Source organism: Hydractinia symbiolongicarpus, chromosome 6 (genome assembly GCF_029227915.1).
Source record: "Hydractinia symbiolongicarpus strain clone_291-10 chromosome 6, HSymV2.1, whole genome shotgun sequence".
In the NCBI taxonomy this organism is placed as follows: domain Eukaryota; kingdom Metazoa; phylum Cnidaria; class Hydrozoa; order Anthoathecata; family Hydractiniidae; genus Hydractinia; species Hydractinia symbiolongicarpus.
Window position 1 is genome coordinate 22,179,217 of NC_079880.1, and position 24,135 is coordinate 22,203,351.

General features: G+C 32.1%; 1 protein-coding gene across 3 annotated transcripts in view; it reads left to right on the forward strand.

Annotated features, from left to right (window-relative positions):
- Nucleotides 1-16,937, forward strand: part of LOC130647592 (poly [ADP-ribose] polymerase tankyrase-like) — a 35,680-nt gene extending 18,743 nt beyond the window's left edge. For all 3 annotated transcript variants that reach the window (XM_057453510.1, XM_057453509.1, XM_057453507.1), the window contains 20 exons: nt 861-1,089; nt 1,809-2,013; nt 2,184-2,260; nt 2,816-3,062; nt 3,849-3,998; nt 4,222-4,454; nt 5,476-5,659; nt 6,047-6,190; nt 6,777-6,932; nt 7,595-7,797; nt 8,717-8,822; nt 10,112-10,281; nt 10,707-10,863; nt 12,054-12,169; nt 13,295-13,376; nt 14,017-14,194; nt 15,074-15,187; nt 15,274-15,452; nt 15,566-15,643; nt 15,926-16,937. In XM_057453510.1, the coding sequence (XP_057309493.1) occupies nt 861-1,089; nt 1,809-2,013; nt 2,184-2,260; nt 2,816-3,062; nt 3,849-3,998; nt 4,222-4,454; nt 5,476-5,659; nt 6,047-6,190; nt 6,777-6,932; nt 7,595-7,797; nt 8,717-8,822; nt 10,112-10,281; nt 10,707-10,863; nt 12,054-12,169; nt 13,295-13,376; nt 14,017-14,194; nt 15,074-15,187; nt 15,274-15,452; nt 15,566-15,643; nt 15,926-16,192 (3,275 nt within the window). In that variant the 3' untranslated portion in view covers nt 16,193-16,937. The remainder of the gene's footprint in view (nt 1-860; nt 1,090-1,808; nt 2,014-2,183; nt 2,261-2,815; nt 3,063-3,848; nt 3,999-4,221; nt 4,455-5,475; nt 5,660-6,046; nt 6,191-6,776; nt 6,933-7,594; nt 7,798-8,716; nt 8,823-10,111; nt 10,282-10,706; nt 10,864-12,053; nt 12,170-13,294; nt 13,377-14,016; nt 14,195-15,073; nt 15,188-15,273; nt 15,453-15,565; nt 15,644-15,925) is intronic.
- The last annotated feature ends 7,198 nt before the right edge of the window (nt 16,938-24,135 follow it).

Genomic DNA, 24,135 nt, shown 5'->3' on the forward strand with positions numbered 1-24,135 from the left:
TGATGACGTCAGATATATAATCCTGTAAATTTTCTTGATCAGCGTTTCAAGATCTATACGATGAAAGCAATGGGTATATAAAATTATTTTTTGTGTTTTGACGGGTCTTTCCTGACGTCAGCAAAATCTTTAAACCATTATATCTCGTCAACCGTTCATTAAAACCACATCATTTTATACCTTTTCTTGATCAACGCTTTAAGCCCTACAAAATAGAGGCTACGTTAAAACAACGTTCTAATCTTTTTTTGTGGATGGGTTGCTGATGTCATCGAAATTCAAATGAGCCTTCTTTTTCATTTTTATCCCGCCTCAGTGGATTTTCCACGGGCTTAATCGACTACTAAATAATAATTTACTAAGCTGAGTAACAACTTTAAGAAATAAGGAATAAATAAGGCTAGCCACCTAGCTGGCTGGCATTAATGCTTCCTTATATTCTACGTATGCAGCCAAAATCCTAAAACTGCTTTGTTCAAGATTTATATAAGGCTAGAAAATGTGTTAATATATTCATCGTAACAAGTAATATAGATACAAGGTATTCAAAAAAGAAAAAGGTCAACAGAAGGCCTACAAACCTGACACTATTACTATTGAACTAAAGTAGGCTTTGCAGTATGTTTCCGTTGTGTTCGGGTTCTGTCGTAATTTCGAAATTTAGCGGCGTGCGACAAAAAAAATCTGCTTCTGCGCTGTTTTTCTAAAAAAAGCTAGGCACAAGAATTTTGAACAGAATAGGACTAATAATAAAGAGATGCCAATGTCAGTGTCTAAAATCAAAACTGTTGTACATAATGCAGCGCTTTATTTTGTACACAAACTTTGAAGGTGAATTTCGTCTTGCTATTATATTCTAGAGGAAACAACATTGGCTATTTTAAAATGTCTTCTGCAAGCTGGAGGAAATGTCCATGGTAGGGATAATGAAGGTCGAACTGCTCTTCATTATGCTGTTAATGCTACCACTGGAGACTATGAAACTTTGACAGAAGTCGAAAATTTCTTGGTGGATAGTGGAGCAAGGAGAGATCTGGTAGACAAATTTGGACGGCTACCTCTCCATTATGCTTTCACGAAAATGGGAAGGTATGACAGTAGAGTCTAGATGACCTTTGGGTTGTTATGAATTATTAAATAACTTTGTATATCAGATATTTTGTTGCCTAGACTATTTGTCCTTATTGGGAATTTTTGTGAGAGTCCGGCCATTGAGGGAATGTGTATGTATAATCAGAAGCGCAGAAACAGCTCTTTTAACATTAATTTTTTGTAACATGACGAAGTCATTATCATGTTTTTTAACTCTAAACCATTCTTTAGTTTTTTAACCTTTTGCCTGAACTTAGTTGATCTCCATAATTTTATTTTAACATATGCTTCATATTTGCATGCTTCACCAAATAAAAAAAAGGAATATGGAATGATTTTTTTTTTCGCGAACTTTTTAGATTAGTTTTAAAAGTATATCAACTAAGCAACAAGAAAGAAATTAATCCGCGATTGGAAAAAATAGATGCTTGCTTTGGCAAGTGAACTATTATTTAATACAAAATAATTGCTAGCTGACACACTAGCTTTCATTTAACATGCTTGAATTTGTTTGTCCTTGATTAGGGAAGTGGAAATTAAATTAGGCAGTGACGCATTCACACATTTTTTAGAGATACTGTTGCGTTTGTTTTTAAATTCAGTGAAATGACAAACAAACAAGTTAAATTTTCCTTGCGTAACACAGTCACGGTTTTCTGAACATGTTTTGATTCTCTTACCCATTTTATACCTCGCCATAATACGTCTTTTTATAGAGAAAACGATGCTTCTGCAGCCGATCCAATATCTATTGTAAATATGCTATGTGACGTCAATGAAAAAGATCTCACAGCGTTTGGAAAAGGCAAAGAGGAAGAACTCATCACAAGATACATTAATTGTGCAGATGAAAATGGAAGAACACCACTTCACCTTGCAGCACTACAAGGAGCAACTTTATGTTGCCTTCACTTTAAAAAGGTTCAATCGTTTTTAATTAATGTAATATGTCTATGGCATAGTGATTAATATACCTGAAAATCTAAAAAGTTCTTAAAATGTATCAATCATCCATCCATCATATATCATCATCTTCATTTTTTCCACTAGGTGCACAGAATATTATCTGCTATTACGCTTTGTGTTTTTAGATGAATGCATCCGATACAGGAGAAGACTGCGATGGAAATACGCCATTGGCTCTTGCACTGCGAGGCAATCACCATGGGTAGGTTCTAAGTCAATAGCACAAGTAAATTGTTTAGCTTGTAATCACATGTTTACTTTGCGTAGAACACCTATGTAACTTTAGAATTGTGGTGAGCTAACTAGAGTAGTGATAGATCACATCTTTGATAAAAAAATTAATTACATTATAAGATCAGTATCTCACCCCTAGGAGAAAGAATGTTTAACCCGTTTAACTTTGTTTATTTTTTATTCTTTAACAATTTTTTGTAATGATAAATTATGTATAACAAACATTTTACTGATATTCACATCTTCATTTACGCTCTTAGTACAATTAAATGACACACTTTTTTATATCTCCCTTTTATTTCGAAGACAGCAACTAACTTCCGGGCAGATGTCCAGCATAGGTGTTTCTTCTCCTGACAGTGCTTATGCTTTGCATTATTTTTTCTGATAAATTATGTCGACTTAATAAATTTGACTGTTTCTAACATTGATATGTATGTATATAAATTTATAAAGTCTGTACTCTCTTTTACAAGCTGGTCTTGTGATATTGTCAAAATGACTATTAATTTGTCTTTGTTAGATGTGCAATGATATTAATTCAACATGGAGCTAACGTCAACTGCAATATTACTACACCAGTGTCTCAATCTGAACTTAAATCATATGAAAATAGTTTAAAAGAAAATATATGGGCTTACAAGACAGTGATCAAAAAGCCTGCTCCAAAAACAACAGGAGCATTTCAAATTGCCATTCGGAATGACTGGCAAGGCATAGCGTATTTAATGATGGAAATTGCTGGTTTACCCTTTATTGAAGTTTTCAAGGTAGGATTATTTGTTGATATTGTATCATTTCTAAATTTTTTTGACGTTAGCAAAATCTTGTGTCACACGTACAAAGCAGATGCAGAAGCAAGTGAAGTAAATATGCAAAGTTGTGGTGAAGAAAAGAGTGAAGCAAGACATTAAGCCAATAGCTCACACTTGTACAAGAAAATCGCTTGTATCACTTTAGTAAACTTGGAAGAAAAAGGCTTTTTAGTGATTATTTTAATGGTTTTTGGTTTTTAATGGATGAGAAGAAAAAAAGCCCCTCCGAGATTTTTTAAAAAAGTGTGGTTAACGTAAATGCAGCTTGGTTGGAACGTCATTCCAAATCTAAAAACTTTATTTTTATCCTTGTCATCTTTTTAGATTTAGAAAAAAATTGTGCCTTGTCATTTTTTTATTACTAGTCGTTGGCCGTAAAAAATCAACGGGGTCGCCCGTTGTGCACTTTGCCCTAACTGATCACACTACAAAAATCAGAAAAGTACGAAAGAAGAAGAATGCGAAAAAAAAAATGATATTCTTAACTCCATGCTTTATACTTGCTTAACTAGCTTTAGTCATGCTCACATTAGATCACATGTATCTTTTTTATAACTGTCACATACCATTAAGACAAAGCTTAATGTATTTGTATAGAACAAATACCTGCCTATGTTTTATGTAAGCAGAAATGATAATGTAAGAAGAAATAATTGCGTAAATATTTTAATATTTTGTTTTAATGTTAAGGATATTATAATATTTTATGTATTTAGTACAAATGTTAACATTTTCAACTAGGCTGCTGTGTCTGCTTACAAACCTCAACTTTTGTGGACGATTATGAAGAAACAGAGAAATAAGGAGGTTTTTCTTGTGAAATCTGAAGATAACAAAAATCTACTCCATTTCTTGGCATGTGCTGAAAGATTTTCAGATCAGGCGATACCAGTAAGTTTCTTTTTTAGCTTTAATGATAGGATTTAAGGTCAACTCAATGTAAGATCTCTAGTCCAGGAATCAAACGTGTTTTTAGGAAAGCTATGTGAAAAAAGGAAGAATACATTTAAATATTTGTTTGTTTGAGAAAGAAAAACTTAGACCAATCCCAGTGTTATGTACTAATTTGTTGTGTAATCTGTAAATTGAAGTATTCACCTTTTATTCTTGCTAGATCGCAAAACTGCTAGTGGAAGCTGGCGTGAAAGGAAATGACAAAGATACAAATGGCGCAACAACATTACATTACGCTGCAAGCACAAATTCAGAGTTGTGTGAATATATAGTAGATATGTTCCCACAATGCGTGAACATATGTGACAATAATGGTAGAACGCCATTGGTTTACGTGCTTAATGATGCAAAGAATGCTGGAAAACTTGATAAACATCATGTTGTGACTATCAGGTAACTGTTTTTGTATAATGTCTAATCATACAGGCCACAGTATATCCACCATGGTGCCTAAATTAATGTTCATGATAACAATGTAGCATTGCAGATAGCGAAATGAAAAGTCAAATCTCTTCCTAAAAGAGTGATGCTCAAAACCTATTTCCGCAATCTCTTCTAAGCGATTCATTACTTGTCATTTTTAAAGTTAGCTACATTTATCAAATTTTTTACGTGTCAATTCCACTGATACACAATTGTATGATGATATGTGATTATTTGTGACCTCATTAATAATATTGCATTCAAGTTTCACAACGTAACTTGCTTTGTCTTCTAATTATCACAACGATTTGTTTTATCATTAACACCACATGGATTTGCCACAATAATGATTTCATAGAAATTGTACTTAGGTTCAGTTTCATTTTTGATATATTGACTGTAATATGTTCAGGCTACTCATTTTATAAAACACAAGCCTTAGGTTAAGTTATTGTTTCTAAAACTGCGAACAATCTGAGTCCGAATTTTCCAGAAATAAGAAATTTCAAGATGTTAATTACCTTGCAATTTTCTCTTAAACTACAGATATTAAATTTTGCTTGAACTCGTTTTTCTCCTCCCCAACAACTATGACATAATATTATATTAGGTCGATTGTTTACTAACGCAATTACGGAGATGCATTGGTAACAAGACACCTAACGTCCTCATTTAAACACATATTTTTTTAAATAAGAACAACAGGAGGATGGACTATGAAGTTATGTTCTTACTATTAAGAACTAAAAAAGCCAGCCTCAGCTCAGTTTTTTTTGGGTCTTACAAAAAAGCATATCTGGCATATATACAATGGACTTTCTATGTTGAACTTGCAAGAGAATCAAAGAGACTAGGCACCATAATATTTGTTTAAAATGGTTAGATGTTCGCAAAAGTGGAGAGTTTCAAGAGAGTAACCAACAATGAACATAAACTAGGGATACGTGATGATACATTTTGCAATGTAACACAAATCAACACTTTTGTTTAGGCTTTTAATTGAAAACAAGGCCGCTTTAGATGTAGCCTACCAAGGAGATTCTGATGGCAATTTTACCAGTGTATTAAATGACATAATTGCACTTGACGATGATGTAAATTTTGCAGATGAAACAAAACATTTGAGTTGTTTGGAATATTTGTTGGAGAAAAAGATTGATGTAAATTTTGTACCAGTAAGTATGATAGCCTTATCCAACACAATGTAGTGAAACATTTCTATAATTGTTAATAGATCATTTAATTCATGTTAACAATGACGATTTGTATTTGTAATTTTTGTTAGAATTTTTACGTGTTTCAAATCACTATCTTCCTCTACTTCTTTGATACCTTTTAGAGTTATGTGCATTATTTAAGGAACCACATTTAAAGAAATGATAAAACACAGATGTTAAATCTAAGTGAATGATATGGTAAAAACTTGTGTATCCTAGTTAACTAAACTTATAGATGGCACTATATGCTCTAAACAAATTGTAACTTAATTTGAATTAAGGAATGTGGCGAGGTAGAAAATACAGCCACATAGAATTTTATGATTTGTTTGTATTTTGTTGTAGAAAAATGGTAAATCAGCTATGATGTGTGCAGTGTCGTTTAATATGGAGAAGAAGTTGCAGCTTCTGCTAAAGCAAAAACCAAGATTGGATCACCAGGATGAGAATGGCAACACATGTGTCCACTATTGTATCCAACCTAATCCGGTTAGTACACTATTTTATTCTATAACAAAGCTTCAATACGCAGAGCAGAATGAAGTATGCTATGAAATGTTAAGTAATACAATTGTCACAACAAGACCTTCAAAATGGCTGCCGCTGCACAGATTCGCCTGAAAAAAGAGACTAGACCCAAAACATTCCGTGCTTTTAATTTAAAGAAGAAACTTGTTATATTTTAACTCACAAACCACGTCCCTTGGGGATTTACGGGGGACTGTACAAAAAGCTCTGGTGTTCAAAAAAGAGACTTGGTATACTTTAGATCACAGAGAGCCATGCGACGAGTATTACAGTATAGACTATTTATTAGCCCGTGGAGAATCCAGCACCATCCGATTTCGCCCGTCAGACAGACAACAACAATTATTATGGAGACTAGTCAGTGACCTAAATCCACGGGTTTTCTCGTGTATAAATCCACTAGCTCGCCCGTCCTTTATGCACCACATTTCGTGTGTCTCGCTACTGCAGTACCAATTTGCTATTCTTATAGAGATATTAATTATCGTTTGGTTAAACCTTGATTTCTGCCCAACAATCATATTTCTTCCTAAAATTTCTACCTTAGTATTGGTCACATGAGAATGTGAACATGCTTCAAATGCTCATCAAGGCAAAAGCACCATTCAATTCATTGAATCTCAAGGGTGAGACTCCGTTGGATTTAGCAAGCAGACAGAAATCTCAAGTGATGTATAAAGAACTGATCAAACGAAAAGCAAAGGTATGTCAACGTTTTAGCTAACAAAGGGTTTTGAATGAATTTTGCATGTTTGTATGTGTTTAAAATTAAGGATAACAGTAGTATAATAGTAATGAAAATTGTACGAAGCTTCAACATAACAGTAAATAAAGGTTGTGCGTAGCAAAAGCATCACATGAGAAGGTTGCATTTTACGAGATCAAAACATCATATTAGAGCTGCCTTTTAATAGAATATAACTTGAAATCCATGTTCTGAATACACAAGCAGTACAAACATGAAGAAACTACTAGGCAAGATTGCCAAATTTAAAAAAAAAATATCCTTGAAAAACCAAAAATGCCTTTTGAATAGACAAAAAACGCAAATATTTCGAATAACAATTTTTTACTTATTAATTTTGTTTGGGTTTAGGACAAAAAAAATTTTATTTGACAATTTTTCACTTCAGTCTATACTGAAGCATCCTCAGATCATATATTAATTAAAACGTTTTCTTACAACAACTAAAATATCGTTAAAATTTCATTTGTTTACATGAGGGCACTTAAAATTAAATATTTAATTAAAATTATAAACAATGATTCTATAAAATCTTCTGCCATATTTCCGACAACATCTACACCTCTTTTTTTTTCAGCGAAACAACTGCATTTTCTTTTACGTTTATGTTTTATCTTTAGAGCGGTAATAAAATGGACATTGATGGTGACAATACGCAAGAACCTGGTTTCCAATTCAACACAAACATAAGTGATTACTGTGACTATGATATTAACGTAAGTGTTGATGCTGATCAGGAGATAACAGACAACATCGGAGAAACCGTTCAAGATATTAACACGGTAGCAAAAGTTGATGCTGATATCGAAATTGCAGAAACTGGGTAAGGTTTGCTTTTCATATTTCTTTAAATTGTTAGTTTTGTGCTTCTTAACCACAGCGAAAACCTAAAACCTCGAATTTTTTCCTCTTTAAACTTTTTATTTAATTTAAAGCAAATTTCTGGCTTGAAAATGTGCCAGTTTCTAATAGACACATCAATAATGTAAAAATACGTTTAGATATGTCTATTAGAAATTGTTCCTTCTAATGTCGTGCAAACAATCTTCTCAACCTTTCTTATATTTTTCAAAAATTTCAGTTTGGGACAAACAAGTACATTTTTATACAATTACTTTTTGTTGCACTTCAAGTCGTTTGCTTAGAATGTTTTATGCGGAGATAGAGGTGTGTTTAGAAATCATTTATGAATTCGTCACGTTTGCTCCTGTTTATACCACAACATTGTCAATGAAGATGATGAAGATGAAGAAACTTAAAAACTTTTGTATTTATTATCCAATTTTTATAGGGGTTAAAAGGGACTGCTTTTGTTGTGGGGTGTTAATCAAGAGGCTGCTTAATTTGCCACTAGCTTCTATTTTAGCTTTTATAGTTTTTTATATCTCATGGAGGAGGGATATATGCTACACAACAATCTTGTTGCACATTTAATAAAAAATATTATGAGATTTAATTGACAATTGCTCTATTTTTTGTTGTCTTCTTTAAAACACTGAAATCGACTGGAATATCAAGAATAGTAAAATCCAACCAACAATTTTATTTTTATTACAAAAGAGGTGGAATCAGCTATTCTAATTTTAAATATAAATTGGACACACTGCAGTCTAAAAGTAAACACCCTGAATTGTCGGGTGGGAAAAAAGTTAGGAATTTAAGTAGATGCATGTTAATGTTAAACTATTCTGTGAACTGAAATTGTACGTCAATTTTTTTTCAATGAATTCTTGTATTTTCAGGGAAGTATACATTGATCCAATCACGGAAGTTAGTTATGATGCAATGTTGAGTAAAGTGGACTGTCGATGGGGAAAATATGGGTTAAATTTGTTTTACAAACTACAGGTAATATTTAAATTAGTGTCAGTTTAGGATGACTTATAGAAAGGTATGCTGTTATAAACTCTGTGGCTTTGAAAAGATGCAACGGGGAAGTTTAAGAGGTGCAGCATAGGAGTTTAAAGAGGTAAAACTTATGGTGTTAAACAGCTGCAACATCGCAGTCTCAGGGGCAGCCTGGTAGTCAACGAAGGTGCAACTTGTCTGGTCTATAAAATAATAAAAGATTTATGTAATCTTTTTATTCCCCCGCCCGCCTACATCTTTAAGAGTTACTTCAGTACTAACTGTTTTAACATCTTTATGAGTTACTTCAGTACTAACTGTTTTTACATCTTTCAGTATCAACTGTTTTTACATCTTAGAGAGTTACTTCAGTATCAATTGTTTTTACATCTTTAAAAGTTACTTCAGTATCAACTGTTTTTACATCTTAGAGAGTTACTTCAGTATCAACTGTTTTTACATTTTTAAAAGTTACTTCACTACTAACTGGTTTTTACATCTTAGAGAGTTACTTCAGTATCAACTGTTTTTACATCTTTAAAAGTTACTTTAGTATCAATTGTTTTTACATCTTTAAAAGTTGCTTCAGTATCAACTGTTTTTACATCTTAGAGAGTTACTTTAGTATCATCTGTTTTTACATCTTTAAAAGTTACTTCAGTATCAATTGTTTTTACATCTTAGAGAGTTACTTCAGTATCAACTGTTTTTACATCTTTAAAAGTTACTTTAGTATCAATTGTTTTTACATCTTTAAAAGTTACTTCAGTATCAACTGTTTTTATATCTTAGAGAGTTACTTTAGTATCATCTGTTTTAACATCTTTAAAAGTTATTCAGTACTAACTGGTTTTTACATCTTAGAGAGTTACTTCAGTATCAACTGTTTTTACATCTTTAAAAGTTACTTTAGTATCAATTGTTTTTACATCTTTAAAAGTTACTTCAGTATCAACTGTTTTTACATCTTAGAGAGTTATTTTAGTATCATCTGTTTTTATATTTTTAAAGGTTACTTCAGTATCAACTGTTTTTACATCTTAGAGAGTTATTTTAGTATCATCTGTTTTTATATTTTTAAAGGTTACTTCAGTATCAACTGTTTTTACATCTTAGAGAGTTACTTCAGTATCAACTGTTTTTACATCTTAGAGAGTTATTCAGTATCAATTGTTTTTACATCTTTAAAAGTTACTTCAGTATCAACTGTTTTTCATCTTTAAGAGTTACTTCAGTATCAATTCTTTTTACATCTTTAAGAGTTACATCAGTATCAACTGTTTTATTAGATCGTGTGCGATAAAGGTCGGGGGCTGTGGATACTTTTTAACAAATGGGGACGCATTGGCTTACGTGGCCAACATCAGCAAACACCATATTACACAGCGGACGAAGCAGTTGCAGAATTTAAAAAGATATTCAAAAGCAAGACTGGAAATGATTGGGAGGATATTGACACGTGAGTGTTCGCATATTTGTCTCTAACGCTAGAAAGTGATACAACAACCAAGCGAAAGGCAATTCTAAGCTTCTTGTTTTAAGCACAAATATATGGAAATTTTTCGACATATCAGTTTGGAATATTGAAGACTCAGCGATATAAAATTACATTTTTTACAAAAGAAAAAGATCAATTTGAAATTAGAAATATTTAAATTGTTAATGTAAGCATATAATAAGCGTAAAATAAAACTTAAACGAAAGGAAAATTAACTTATTGAATTTGATTTCAAAGGCACCCCGCTTTTTTAGAAACGGATACTTTGGTCACATATACAGGTCGAATCTATATGCTTCCTTGTCTGCCGTCCTATTAACTCACTAGTGTTGCCACCAATTAAATCTAAGGATAACTGCGTTTAACTTTTTTCTTCCTTTTTTAAGATTTGCTAAAAAACCAAAGAAGTATTTGCTGATAAGAAATGAACATAATCCTGAGAAGATGTTACAGCATCATAAGCAAGTGTTGAAGCCGTTTGATCTTAAAAACTCAGCACAATCTAAACTTCCAAAAGAATTAGAAGAATTTATGAAACCAATTGTAAGTATGTTTTAATAACAAAGTTGATGTTTGTATTAAAAATTCTTGCCCAAGCCTAAACCAATGTCGAAAAGTTAAATGTATGATAAAAAAAACCTTGTCAGTAAAAGATTTATGAGCAAAATGAATATTTGATGAATACTTTCGTTTAATAGGCAAAAAATAGCCTGCCTTTTTTTATTATTACTATGCCTGTTCCATAATCTTGGTTAAAACGAGACGAGCAAAATGAATATTTGATAAATACTTTCGTTTAATAGGCAAAAAATAACCTGCCTGTTTTATTATTACTATGCCTGTTCCATAATCTTGGTTAAAACGAGACGTAACAGGACACATTTAAATTAATTGGCAAATGATTCGAAATTGTGTTATTTTTGGACCAGAATATATAAAAATCATCTCAATTTACTCCCCTACGTGTTTAAAAGTCCTTCTTCTAAAAATCTACTTTTACCACTGGATACCAAGGTAAAATGAAAAACACGGCATGATATGTACCAAAGTGGATGTTTATATTAAAAATTCTTGCCCAAGCCTAAACGAATGTCGAAGAGTTAAATGTATGATAAAAAAAAACCTTGTCAGTAAAAGATTTATGAGCAAAATGAATATTTGATAAATACTTTCGTTTAATAGGCAAAAAATAACCTGCCTGTTTTATTATTACTATGCCTGTTCCATAATCTTGGTTAAAACGAGACGTAACAGGACACCTTTAAATTAATTGGCAAATGATTCGAAATTGTGTTATTTTTGGACCAGAATATATAAAAATCATCTCAATTTACTCCCCTACGTGTTTAAAAGTCCTTCTTCTAAAAATCTACTTTTACCACTGGATACCAAGGTAAAATGAAAAACACGGCATGATATGTACCAGATGCTTATTTCAAGTTTTAGATTTTCCACGTTCGCTTGTAACAAAACTAATGGCTGTAGTTGTAAAAACAGGATTTTTGGTTAAAGTTATAGACACTTACTAAGACAATTTGACCATGACAAAATGACCATTAAGTTGTGCTTATTGAAGTTCAATAGAGTTACGAATTTTTACGTCTTGTTGTAAGAAAAATGAGTAAAAAAGTATGAAATAGGTGTTTGGTCCTGGCGAAAAAACAGGTTTTTATATCCACAGTTTTTCACATATGATTAATGGACCTGAAATATCATCATTGTTTTTTTTTTAGTGTGATGTAACAGAGATTTGTAACCTGGAATCCTATACACAACGTTCAGCTAGCCTAATTTGTTTCGTTAAAAAAGAACAAACAGACCTGGCGAAAGATGTTTTGGCGAAAATTAGGTGGGTAACGTCTCTTTCTTCCTTGGTAATATGATTTCAAGAAGAAGAAATGTGTAATCTTAAATCGCACCAACATGAGTCAAGTTTGTGAGATAAGCATTGACGAAGGAAAGGTTAAAAAAGGGGAATTTTTTAAATCTAAATTAAAGAGATTAAAGATATTGGCAATAAATACATACTCGTAAAAAAGAAGAAAGCGAATCCAGCATTTTCTTTTCTTAAAATCGGATGCTATGCTAAGACCGTTATTTGACGCTGGTGAGCCAACTCATGTTTTTTTTATATTTCTTTTAACAGTTTCTTAACAAGCACAAAAACAACTACTTTTTGATAAACATTGGTATTTTCCGTTAGCTGAAATCGTCGTAAACAAGTACAAGTAATACAAGTGAACTTTACAGAGCGTCGGCTTGACATCATTGCGACAATTTATTTTATTGTATTGGTTTACTACTCCACTATAAAAACCGTACTCTTTAATTGCCAAATTAGAGGTTCTTACGCCTTGTTTGGTTGAAAAAAGCTTCGACATTGCTACTTATTGGTAACGAAAGGTAATGTTTCGATAGAATATTATATTAAGTTTTCTAAGTACGATTGGTTGGGAGATTACTTTAGAGAGATGTTTTTTTTAAGTACAGTTGGTTGGGAGATTACTTCAGGGAGATGTTTGGTTGGAGATTACTTTAGAGAGATGTTTTAAGTACGGTTGCTTGGAAGATCACTTTAGGGAGATGTTTGGTTGGGAGATTATTTTAGAGCAATGTTGCATGCTAGTAGTTAGGGTGCTTCTTGATTGCGTCAAGGTCGAAATAATTTATAAAAGATGAAAACAAATGTTAAGTACATCTTTTTATTAAGTTAACGACAACAGCTTTTGCGAGAAAGAAAAAACAGTATTAAACTATAAAATTTATTAGACGTGCTACTAAAAGCACATGCGCGTAATCCCTTCTCTCCATGCAGAATCCTATAATAAACTTAAAATTCGGGAAACATCACAATCCTTCTGAACATTTATAGAATGAAACATTTCCATTTATAGAATTTGGTTTTAAAAAGATATTGTTGTTTTATTGCCAAAAAAGAAAAATTTTCTTAAGACTTTCAGTTTATTACTTTCAGGAAAATATTGGAAAAGTTAGAAAATAGCGAAGATGTTTTTGGTGCGGCTGCGAGGGATAGTACAGAAACAGCGTATGCAGAGGTAATCTAATTTCATTCGTTTGTTCGTTCAGTTATTCACAAACTCATTTATCCAGTCATTCATTTATTCAGTCATTAATCCATTTAGTGATTCATTTATTTATCCAGTCATTCAATCATTCTTTCATCCAGGCTTTTATTTATTCAACCATTTATCTAGTCAAGTATGCAGACGTGCTTTTATTCATTTATCTAGTCATCCTTTATCCAGTCATTCATTCAGTCATTTAGTTATTTCTCCAGTCATTCATTCATTTATTCATCCAGTCATAAATCTCTTAAATCATTTATTTATTCATCCATTTATTCGGTCATTTATCCAGTCGTGCATTCATTCATGTATCCAGCCTTAAAATCATCTAGGTATTCATTTAGTCATTAATCCATTAAGTCATTCATCCAGTCATTATTTCATATAGTCATTAATTCATTTAGTCAACCAGTCATTAATCCATCCAGTCATAAATTCATTTCGTCATCCAGTCATTTGTTAATCGATCTGTTTACTTATTTATTAATTAATTCTTGAACATTTCTATTATCTTACTTTCATTACAAAATCTGTTTAATTTCAACGTACATTAAAATTAACTGTGCATACAGATACATAATATTTGAAACGACAACTATTTCTATTTCAGATTGAACGTTTAAGTAACGAATTTTTCATGTTGTTGCCTACTGATCACCACAAATACACCAGCGTTCAACCTATTAACAATCTCAATGCGCTGGAAGAGCAAGAAAAGAATCTTCTGTATGTAACAGAGTTGAGCTCCACCATGAAGATACTGCTAGCAGCCCAACATAAAGCTAAAGGTTAGTTTGTAACCTTTTGTTTCGTAAATGCTGGCTTAATTTTGGCTTAAAAGAGAGTTCATAGTTATTGTGAAATTGTTGTAGATATATAAAAGTTTTGTGTCGCTTTGTTGTGGAACATTGATGCCAATAAAGTGGTGTCTGTTGTAAAACTGTTACGTGACATTTATGCGACTGCTGTATAATATTTGCTTAACAATTTGAATGCGAGCAAAGATTTATCTTACATTTGCGTGAAAATCTACCTTTGTATTCAAGAACATTCTATGCGTCACGTATGCACATTGTTGTACGTCGTAATGGATTTGTTTCGGATTGGCAATTTTAGCAATCATTACTATTATTTACCCAGGTTAGCCTCTTCAGTTTCTATAGGAACTGTTATCAATGAGGGTGCTGCGAAGGGGGTCCTAGTGCATTTAAAGCTCCCATTACACTACGGAAGGCGTGCAAGCACAACAACCGCTCAACTTGACAACCGCCTAAGATATCAATTCTATTCTCATGCTGAACGTTATACAGAAAAGATCGATTCACATTTTTATAGTCTCTGGCATGACTCGGTCGGGGTCTGAACCCAAGACCTTCCGCAATAAAGGCGAACGATCTACCACAAGGCCACCAGTCGGTTGATCAAATCTTTGTAGTACTGTTCATTTTTTCGTTTTCTTTAATGCAATAGCAGTGCTCCTCTACATTTTACATTTGCATTTAACAACTGAAGTAAGGAAAACGATGTTTTTACGAGAAGTGAAATCAAAAACTATCAATCCAAACATGACATTTGCGAAAGCATCGAATTTGGAAGACTTCATTGTTGTGTATGACTTCAACTCTGACATTCTAGCGTATCTTACTATTTTACTCTATTTTTTTTAGATATCAATCCGCTCGACTATTGTTTTAAAGCATTAAATTGCCACATCGAAGTATTGGCACCACAAAGTGAAGAGTCACAAGCCATCTTAAAAAGCATATATAACAATCGCGCAGGTATGTAAGCTTTTATGGATCACTTTAAAAGGTCTTGAATTTCCCAGAAGTATCTTAATTAATATTCTGTTATTGTTTTTTGTTAGAAAGGAAAGTTACTGGTATATTTCGAATTGACCAACCGAATGCTGAGTATTATGCAAAAAGAGCAAACAAGTACCTTTTGTGGCATGGTACAAAAGCTGTCCACTTGATTAGTCTACTTAGAAATGGTTTTCAAATTAACCCAATGTATGCCAGAAATATTGGAAGAAGATTCGGCGATGTAGGTTTTTAATTGATGATGCTCATCTGTTTTTGCACGTTCGTCCATTCGTTTGTGCTTTTGTTTGTTCGTTCGTTCGTTCTCACTTTACATTTACACCGCATTATTTTTAGGGAGTTTATTTCAGTTACGAATTTGCCAAAGCACAAGACTACACAGATTACAAAAATGGTTTTGTTTTGCTTTGTGAGGTAATATATTATCACATTGGGCATATTTTGTGAGTACAAGAAACTTTGAACTTGGTTAACCGAAATAGGTTAAATGAGTGTCCTTAAATGATATAAAAATATCCAGGCGAAAATAATAACTGAAATGTACTGAAGGTGTAAAAACATAGTATTCTTAAGCTCAATAAATTTAACTAATACTTTCTTCAAAAGCCAAAATAAAGTCTTAAGCAACATACTCAAAGTTTTGAGTATTTAACTGCTGCGGAATTAATTTTAAAAATATATATATATTTTCCCAAGGTCGCATTGGGAAAAATCACCAACAAATGTTGGGATCCACCAGCCTCTGCTCACACACTATGGTTAAAGAAATTAAATTATCCAGACCCGAAGGACGATATTACTATGCCTTATGGTGCGAAATTGCTGACTGGAAAACTAATTCCTGATCCAGCGATGGAGAAAGAGGACGAAGACTTATTTAGTTGCTATGATGACGAAAACGAGATAGTTGCACGAGATCCTAAGCAAGTAAAGATTAGATATATTATAAGTTTGACTACGTAGATATTTACACTATGATGCTGTTGTTGTTGCTGTTGTTTTTGTTTTCGTTACCAATGTGCGATTCTAGAAAACCAAAAGATGCGTGATTCTTCGCAAAATGTTTTGAAAATTTAAAAACTTTTTACTGTTTTAATAAGATTATTTTTAATAAATTTTACATAACATCAGTAATAAAAATCACAAGAAAGTTTTCTTTTTAAATGGGAAAGCTGATATAATGAAGTCTGTGTAATTTGTTGTTTTCCTCTTTGTCATTGTTATTGTAGTGTTTTTGTTAACCACGTGGTTGTTGTTGTTGTTTTTTATATTTTTTAAGTTTTTTTTTCTAATTATATGGAGGAAGGCAGTTACACAAACATTTGAAATTAACCTGGTACATTGTATATGTGATAAAAAATGTTTGCATGAAAAGACACATTTTCATTACTTTGGCTCAGAATGCATAATTTTAAAGTAAGTTATGCTCATAAGTTATTCAATTGTAAGTACATATTTAAGTCAACAAAAATAAAGTTTTTTACCGCAATCCTGTACTAAAGTACAGGAAAACAAAACTTTATCATGAATTTCACTGTTATTCTGCCCAGCCGTATTTTGTTTTTCTCTCGTATATTGTATTTAAAAATTTGTTCTTACATTATATATACATCAATTTTAAATTTTAGCTGACATACAAAAAATTAATTTCTTTAATCTATTGTATTTTAACCTGTCTGTACCTTTTTTCATAGAAAAAAACAAGAGATCCTTTAAAAACATTGTATTTTGTAACTTTGGCTAAGAAACTTACTGGTGCCATTTTTAGCTTACTTTAGCCATCCGACGGGGGTTGACTTTAAAAGGTAAATGACAGGATTTTAAAAGCGTTATTGCTACTTTGATTTAAGCATAGTCAAAAGACTATGCTTAGTCTTTTTCTTGTGACTATGATCTAAGTAAAGTTGTGTTCAACTTTAAATCATCATGAAATCATAGCGTTTAAGGATTTCGTTGGCACGGTAGGAATTCGGATAAGCTTCATACAGTGTAGTTCTGCGTTTGCCTTGATCGAATTCAAAGTTTGTTAGAATGTTCTCCAAAACCAAATTTAAGGACCTCGTGAAAGCGTCATTGGTGTGGCCAAGGATGTTTAAAAAGAGAAGGAGACACATTGGATTTCATGGCGTCAGCAACCCATCCACAAATTAAAAAAATTGAAACCTTGTTTTCACGTTGCCTCTATTGTGCAGAGCTGAAAATGCTGATCAAGAAAATGTATATGATCATGTGCTCTATGAACGGTTAATGAGATATAAGGGTTTAAAAATTGTGCTGACGTTAGCAAAGGCCCGTGAAAACACAAAAAATTTTATTTAACAATTTATATGCCTGTTGTCTTCGTATAGATCTTGAAACGCTGATCAAGAAAATGCATAGGATCATGTATCTTTGACAAACGGTTGCAAATATATTGGAAATTGAATAATTTTTGATGACGTCATCAACCCGTTCATTCCGAAACGGATTCGGCCTCGAAGCACTTTTTATTTTTGCTTTATTTAGAGCATGTTTAAAGAAAGTAAACATAATTTGAAAAACATTTTAATAAAGCAAAAATGCGTTCACATTATTAAGCATGCTTTAAATCGTGCTTTAAATATACAGCATGCTTCTAGTGTGAACCCCCCCCCCCCCCTATCTCCTTCTCTCTTAAACCTTTTTGGTGTGGCTGAGTTCTATTCCAATTTTCGTAAAAAGAAATCCATTTAAGAAAAGAGAAATTAGCTTTACATTGGTGAACCTCCTTTGAAAAAAGACAGGATAAAAAATTTTAAAAAAATAATCTCAGTGCCTTTTGGCTTTTACGGTTTAAAGAAATTTTAATAATAGGCAGTTTACAAATGGTTTAACTACTTCTTACCTACAAGAACCCGCGCGCATGTACAAAAGTTTTGCCAATTTTCAAAACCTTTTGTATTGTTAAATAATTTATCTATTGCTTTAGGGCTTTTTCCGTGTTACTTTTTCCAAAATTCACTTTTCTTTTGGCGGCGTATTTATAACCTCAAAATAGCTATTTCAACAGCGATACCACATTATACAACTTTTGCAGCATTTTTCTGTATTATAGAAACTATAAAAATTTCGATGAAAAGACGTTTTTGGCTGATGTAAAAGCTGCTGACTTTTGTTGTGACACTGCCGATCCTGATTTGAACTATGAAAATCTTCAAGTAATTTTTAGAAATATTGTAGATAAACATGCTCCTTTGAAACAGAAAACATTGCGTGGAAACGATGCTCCCTTCATGAATAAAAAATTAAGAAAGGCTATATACTCTAGGTCAAGGTTTAAAAATAAATATAACAATGATAAAACTGAGGAAAACAATGCCAATTATAAAAGACAAAGAAACAAATTACGAAATATAGCTGTTAAGGAATATTTTAAAAAAATAACCCAGGCCGGAGCAGTCGAAAATAAAAACAAAATGATAGCAAATCCAAACAAATTTCATTCGATCCTTCTATCAAGAGCCAAAATTGATAACTCGAAGCTTGAAATAAACATTGGCGATAGAGTCATACAATCAGAAAGGTCCGTAAAACTTTTAGGAGTAACAATTGATGATAAATTAAATTTTAACTTGCACATTAGTAATCTTTGTCGAAAAGCCTCAGCCCAGCTGAATGTATTATTTAGATTTAAAAATGTACTATCTTTGCAAACAAGATCTATTTTAGCACAAAGCTTCGTGTATGCAAATTTTAATTATTGTCCCTTAGTTTGGCATTTCTCTTCTTCGAAATCTCTTTTGAAAATTGAAAAACTCCACAACAGGGCTTTAAGTTTTATTCATGATGACCCAAGACCAGTTGATTGCCTCCCAAATAAACATTATATGGAATTACTAAGGCACAGATATTTATGCATAGAAATATTTAAAATTCGGAGAAACATCAGTCCTTCTTTCATGAAAGATATTTTCCTTTTTGAGGAAACTGATAGGCCAGTAAGAAGTCAAAACATGAACAACCTAAAAACCATCAGTGTAAAAACAAGCACCTTTGGTCTAAACAGTTTGCGATGTTTAGCCCCAAAAGTTTGGAATAAACTTCCTTTTCATACGAAGAGTTGCGAAGATCTAGTTAAATTTAAGCAAATGATTAAAAAATGGAATGGCTCTCACTGTTCATGCACAGAGTGTCGGCAATTGATTCCATAACTTGCGTAATCAACACGAAAATGGGAGAGGGGGAATGTTTATCTTTTTATTTATTTATTTCTTATTTTTTCCTTATTTATTTATTATAATTTTCATCTAAATTGTAAATATATAAAAATATTTGGTCGGTTTTGATTAGTTTTTTGCAAAATATTATTTTTTTAAAGAACTATTGTATATAATAACCGACGGTAAATAAATTAAATCAATCAATCAAATCAATAGACCAAATTATTAGTCTCTTCCCGTATCTTTTCTTTTTGACATCCTTCAAATTGTTAGTAAATAAAAAATTATAGATTATTTTCTCTGAAAAAGTTTGTTTACATGTTTCACCAAGACAATTCCCGCAGATCTCAGAATATTTGAAAAAAATTTATAGGAGTTTTAAAAGGCATATTTGGAATCGAAAATTCTAGGAAATTGACAAACATATGCCTTGCATTAGCCTTCTTAAGATATTTAAACTCTGCACGGACAAGTGTTTAGACCCCGAACTTTTTTTGTCTATGGTTATTGGCGTATAGGTGTTAATATAGGTGTAAAGTTACAAGAAATCTGTAATTGAGCAAGGTTATTTCACTCCGGTTATAAGTCCGTGGGGGTCTCCTTGATAGAAATATATGTCGCATACATTGTAGCGTATATTCATGAAAAAGTTCTTAAATTACATTCAGCTGTGTCATTTTGGTGCAAAGGATACTAGTTTTTTGACCATTTTATACAACGACAAGAAAAGTTTCGGTCGCGCCAGTGCCATCGGAGAGGCATCAGGAATAATCATAAAGAAATAGTTCTTCTTGAACTGAGGTTGTACGTAGAGGCTAGAAATTTACCACTTTTTGAAAAGATATGGACATTTTTATTCTTAATTACAAAACGAAGGTTCAGGGACTTAAATTTAAAAAATGCGTTGAATGTCTCCAGAATGCTTATTATTATGCCATTCGTGTGTTCCACGTCAATTTTAATGCAAAAAGCGGGATAATACAATCTTTTTATTTCACTGCTGCTAATAATTAATTTTTTTAAAAAAAAGACTGTTTTTATGTTTTAAAATATCAATAATTATTAATTGTGTGCTTTTGCCCTCTAAATTTAAAAATAATAGGTTTTAATAAAAGCTTGTCAAAAATATTGCGTTCTCCTGGTTTTTGCACTAAAATATGATATTTAGGTAGTTTTTCCATGTTGAGTTGCACATGGTACGTTTTACCATGTCTGCGTAATAATTAAACACAGAAATGCGTAAAATACAACCTTCTGCGTAATGATTTAGCCCAGAATTGTGAATTTTAAAATTTTTTGAATATTTAATGTTTATGCGAGCTATAAATGTTTTTGTGTGATATTGCGCCCGAAATTTTAAAAACAATCAATTATTAGCAGCAGTGAAATAAAAAGATTGTATTATCCCGCTTTTTGCATAAAAATTAAAGTGAAACACGCGAATGGCATAAAAATAAGCATTCTGGAGACATTCAACGCATTTTTTAAGTTTTAGTCCCTGAAAGAACTTTATGTAAAATTTCTACGTGATTTTTTAAGATAATGTCAAACAAAGTGGGCAATAAGCGGCGTATTCAACAAATTTTAATTTAGGGAACATTCTAAACTCAGCTTGATACTTTCAGCTTTTTCGGGACTGAGTAGCAGGCAAGTGAGAAAAACGAACACAAACAGCATGTTTTTACAACATTTTATAAATTGGAATTTAGGGAGCATTTCAGGACTGTTTTCTCTTTCACGTAAGTAAGTAAGTAAAATCAGGGTAAAGTAACATGCAGGAGCAATTCTTTATAACATTACGCAAATTCCAATTTAGGGAGCGCTTTAAGACTTTTTTCTATTCCACGTAAGTAAGTAAGTAGAATGAGCCAGGAATTTTCCATTTTGCATATAAGTAAGTAAAATTTTCTCAATGAAAAAATACTTAATAAAATTGAAGCTTATGCGTTGTTTAATACTTTTCTGTGATATTGCGCTCTTAATTTTGAGAATTGAGGTTTTGTCCAGAGATAAACGGAAAATATTGTATTCTTCCGTATTATCCCGTTTTTGCATTGAATTACATGTTGCGTTGTATATGGTGAGTTTTATTATTCGTGTGTAATAATTAAACACACGTCTTCGGTCACGGTCTTCGTTAGCAGCATTGAAATAAAAATACTGTATTATCCCGCCTTTGGGATTAAAATGAACATGGATTGCATAATTTTTTAAATATTCAACGCAACTTTTAAGTTTGGGTCCCTGAAACAACTTTGTATTAAATTTCTACGTGATTTTTAAGATAATGTCTAACAAAAAAGCTCGACTTAATACTTTCAGCTTTTTCGGGATTGAGAGTACACCATGCGAGTGAGAAAAAGGGAACACAAAAAGCATGTTTTTATAACATTTCATGAATTAGAATTTAGGGAGCATTTCAGGACTGTTTTCTCTTTCACGTAAGTAAGCAAGTAAAATAAGAGTAAAGACAACATGCGGGAGCATTTTTTTATAATATTACATAAATTCCAATTTACGCAGCATTTCAGGAGTTTTTTCTATTTCACGTAAGCAAGTAAGTAAAATTTTCTCAATGTAAGAGAAGTTAACAACATTGATGCTTCTGCGTTGTTTAGTAATTTTTTGTAATATTGCTACCTTTATTTTTGAAAATTAAGGTTTTGTCCGGAGATAAACGAAAATATTGTATTTTTCCGTATTATCCCGTTTTTGCATTGAATTAATTACATGTTAAGTTGCATATGGTACATTTTATCATGGCTGCGTAATAATTAAAGTCCGAATGCGTAAAATACGGTCTTTTGCGTAATGATTAAACGCCGAATTGTAAGTATCAAAAAAATTCCAATAATTGATGTTTATGCGATCTATAAATTTTCTTGTGTGATATTGCGCCCGAAATTTTAAAAACCAATTATTAGCCGTAGTGGAAAAAACAGATTGTATTATTCCGCTTTTTGCATTAAAATTGTCATATTTTGCTTGTGTAATAATGAAACACACGAATTTCTTGAAAATTAGCATTCTTGAGAGATTCAACTTTTGGGTCCCTTGAACAACTTTGTGTAACATATAACGTGTAACGTATTCAACAATTTCTAATTTGAAGAGCATTCTAAACTAGACCTGATACTTTAACATTTTCGGAAGATGGGGCATTTTTTATAATTTTATAATATAATATTACGTAAATTTTAATTTAGGGAGCACTTCAGGACTTTTTTTATATTTCACGTAAGTAAGTAAGTGAAATGAGATTAATCTTTAATAATTTCCTCTGATATTGCGCTCCTAATTTTGACAATTAAAGTTCTAGCAGGAGTTACACCATTATTCCGCTTTTTGCACGTGTAAAATTCTAGACTGTTCTGTAAAAAAGGTTAAAATATTTTTTGGAAATGGTTTTATCGGAAGCAAAAACAAACATGTTTAACATTTTCAATCTCAGAAATATTTTTATGGTGCTTGAACAATCTAAGCATTATGGGGTCCAAAGAAGCACGAAGAAACACGATTACCAAGGCATTTTAATCTTCTTTTTGTGCCATAACTAAGTTTGCAGGGCACAGGCGACTTGTTTAAAAAAAACATCAAAAAATATAAAATTAGAATATAAGGTTTCAATTTGGGTAGATTTATATAGTAGTATTATTTTATGACAAAAATTCTATATGAAATTTATGTGGCTTTCTGAAAATATACACTTTTATATAAGTTCATTTCACAGTTTGGAAAATATAATCAATCTGCAACAAATAGTCTTTTCTGGATGCCACTCTTCGAATCTGTCAAAACCTTTTCGCCTTTTGGCTGCTAGATAAATCAAGCATTGTGGCACATGACTAATTGAATTTCCGCGCCCGAAGGCGTAAGAAATTCTTTAAAACCGTCGTTTTTTTCTTTCGGAGCATTTTTTGAGAAAAAATCGACCCTGGGATTTCACATTCCTCTGAGAGGAGGATAGTATTGGTATAACTGACTTACTTACTAACCCTTCCCCTATGGTCAATTGCAACGTCACAGATTTGAACTTCGTACCCAAGCTCCCTAAGTACTGGGAAGTCATCTAAATGACGTTTCAGCCCAAAATTGGTATTTGTTTTCGACAAAGTTTGGCACAGTTAACAAAAAAAGTATGCTGAACATAATGGTGACATCTTAATTTTGTATAATATCAGTCTTCTTCCTGTTTGTATTTTTTGCTTTTTTCAATACACCATGTATCAATCAGTAATAGCGTTTTTCAAATCCTGAGTGAGCCATTGACACGCCCTTCCTCTTATTCTTTTTACGATATATGGTGCATGGCTGTTAAAAACCTCCTTCACAGTGCTATTAAAATATTTTAACGCTTGATTTACATCTTCCATTTCGTACATATAATCCCAGTTCACTCGTTCAAAATCTTTATCCATTGCCTCTGGGTCATATTTAGAGTAATTACGGCAGGTAACAACTCTTGGTGTGAGTTTCATACTGTTTATTTTCCTGACGCATCCTACCATATCGTGATCTCCTATGCTCATGGGAAATACTTTGGTATGTGAGATTGATTTAGCATTGTTACTCGCAATTATATCAATAAGTGTCTCCGAGGTCTCTGTAGTACGAGTTGGTTGTTTAACAAGTTGTTTAAAACCATATAGTTGTACTATGTCTTTAAATTCCTTATTATCATTGCGTTCCCTATAGTTGACATTAAAGCCTTCCTTCTTTCTCTTCTCT